Source organism: Propithecus coquereli, unplaced genomic scaffold, assembly GCF_000956105.1.
Source record: "Propithecus coquereli isolate 6110/MARCELLA unplaced genomic scaffold, Pcoq_1.0 Scaffold74, whole genome shotgun sequence".
Lineage (NCBI taxonomy): Eukaryota > Metazoa > Chordata > Mammalia > Primates > Indriidae > Propithecus > Propithecus coquereli.
This window is the reverse complement of record NW_012153507.1, coordinates 6,361,597-6,363,824: the sequence shown is the minus strand read 5'-3', so window position 1 is coordinate 6,363,824 and position 2,228 is coordinate 6,361,597. Positions and strand designations below refer to the sequence as shown.

At 45.9% G+C, this 2,228-nt stretch overlaps 1 protein-coding gene across 1 annotated transcript; it reads left to right on the top strand.

Moving 5' to 3' along the window:
- Positions 1-860: 860 nt before the first annotated feature.
- Positions 861-1,796, top strand: LOC105824467 (olfactory receptor 10J4). The gene has a single exon (XM_012661903.1). It carries the CDS (start codon positions 861-863, stop codon positions 1,794-1,796), a length of 936 nt encoding a protein of 311 aa, XP_012517357.1.
- The last annotated feature ends 432 nt before the right edge of the window (positions 1,797-2,228 follow it).

Genomic DNA, 2,228 nt, shown 5'->3' with positions numbered 1-2,228 from the left:
CCAAATGGAAGCACTTCTGAACAGAGTTGGAGCCAGCCTCTTACCTCCCAGGAATGGGCCTCACATAGCAATCTGTCCCTGGCTATAACTAATTCACTCCTTAGGCACGTCTCTTTGCACTGGCCTCTGACACATGATGGACCATTGCTGACCTAAACCAGGTGAGTGTGAGCGAAGTTTCAGCACCATGCACAGTCATTCTAGTGCCTTCTCTAGAAGTCCACACCTACTTCTAGCCAAGCTAGTTAGAGGTTTCCAATACATATGATCCCCAACTTATGATGGTTCAGCTTATAATTTTTTGACTTTATGATAGTTTAAAAGCCATATGCATTCAGTAGACACCATACTTCAAGTACTCATGTGACCAGTCTGTTTGTCACTTTCAGTACAGTCTTCATTAAATTATCTGAGATATTCAATAGGCTTTGTGTTAGATGATTTTGCCTAACTGTAGGCTAATTTAAGTGTTCTAAGCACATTCGAGGCAGGCTAGACTAAGCTATGATGTTCCATAGGTTAGGTGTACTACATGCATTTTCAACTTAGGATATTTCAACTTACAGGATGTGACCTCATCAAAGTGGAGGAGCACATGTACTGCCTTTCATATTTACTCCCCCACAACACACACACACTGCATCTGCCCCCCACCCCACCCCACGTCCCAGGGCCAAGGTGAGAACCTTGAGAAGTCTTTGAGCACTTGGCCAGTGTCCGAATGTACACAGCTTCTGAAACCCAGAGCTATACCCATTTTTAGTCGCTGCACATGGCTGATGATGACCCTGGACCAGGCTACTGTTCGCCCGGTTGCTCAACCTTCCCACTTCATCTTTTTCAAACCCAGATTCTCCTCAATGCCACAACTGAATTTCACAGCCGTGACTGAGTTTATCTTTGAGGGTTTCTCCATTTTTGGGTGGCATCACAGACTCATCCTCTTTGTGGTCTTTTTGGTCTTGTACCTCTTGACCCTTTCCAGCAATGCTATCATCTTGACAATTATCCACCTTAATCGTCACCTTCACACCCCCATGTACTTCTTCCTGAGCGTGCTGTCCATTTCTGAGACCTGTTACACTGTGGCCATCATCCCCCGCATGCTGTCTTGTCTCCTCAGCCCCCAACAAGCCATCTCCATCCCAGACTGTGCCACTCAGCTCTTCTTCTACCTTACTTTTGGTGTCAACAACTGCTTCCTGCTCACTGCCATGGGATATGACCGCTATGTGGCCATCTGCAACCCCCTACGGTATTCAGTTGTCATGGGCAAAAAGGCTTGTACATACTTGGCAACTGGATCCTGGAGTATTGGCCTGAGCATAGCTATCATTCAGGTGTCTTCTGTGTTCAGCCTGCCCTTCTGTGATGCCAACATCATCTCCCACTTCTTTTGTGATATCCGGCCGTTAATGAAGCTCGCCTGTGCTGACACTACTATCAAAGAATTTATCACTTTGCTCATCAGTCTCTGTGTCCTTGTTCTGCCCATGGTCTTGATCTTTATTTCCTATGTCCTGATTGTCACCAACATCCTCAAGATTGCATCGGCTGAGGGCCGGAAAAAGGCCTTCGCCACTTGTGCCTCACACCTCACAGTGGTCATTGTCCACTACGGCTGTACCTCCTTCATCTACCTAAAACCCAAGTCCCAAAATTCCCTGCAGGACAGACTTATCTCCGTGACATACACTGTCATCACCCCCCTGCTGAATCCTGTTGTGTACAGCCTGAGGAACAAAGAGGTCAAGAGTGCCTTGCTCAGAGCTTTGGGCAGAAAGCCCCTCTCTTAGGTGCTGGTAAGTTCAATAACAATAACATGTGAAAAGCTTGGTGAGGTGTCACTGTGAGGGAGTCAGTCAGATAAGAGAGGGTATGAGGGCACCAGGAGCCTGGTCTGGGAAGCATCTGGGAATGAGAGGGCTAGAATGAAACAAAGAAGAAAAATATTAATGAAAAAAAGAGATGGATGGATTTGCCAAGCCAGATAGATGAGTTTAACAAGCTTGATGAAAAGCAAATAAGACGAAGCATATTCATACACTGTACTATAATGTTAGACATTATTCCTGTTATTTGTGACCTAGGATATATAAACCAGCAGGGAGGCTGGGAAGAATAATAGCATCATATCACAGGGATTTATGTACGCTGAACCTGGCCCCAGCATGAAAATCTGGGCACTAAGATCACGGGTCCTCCATTGTTTACACATGACTCTTCCA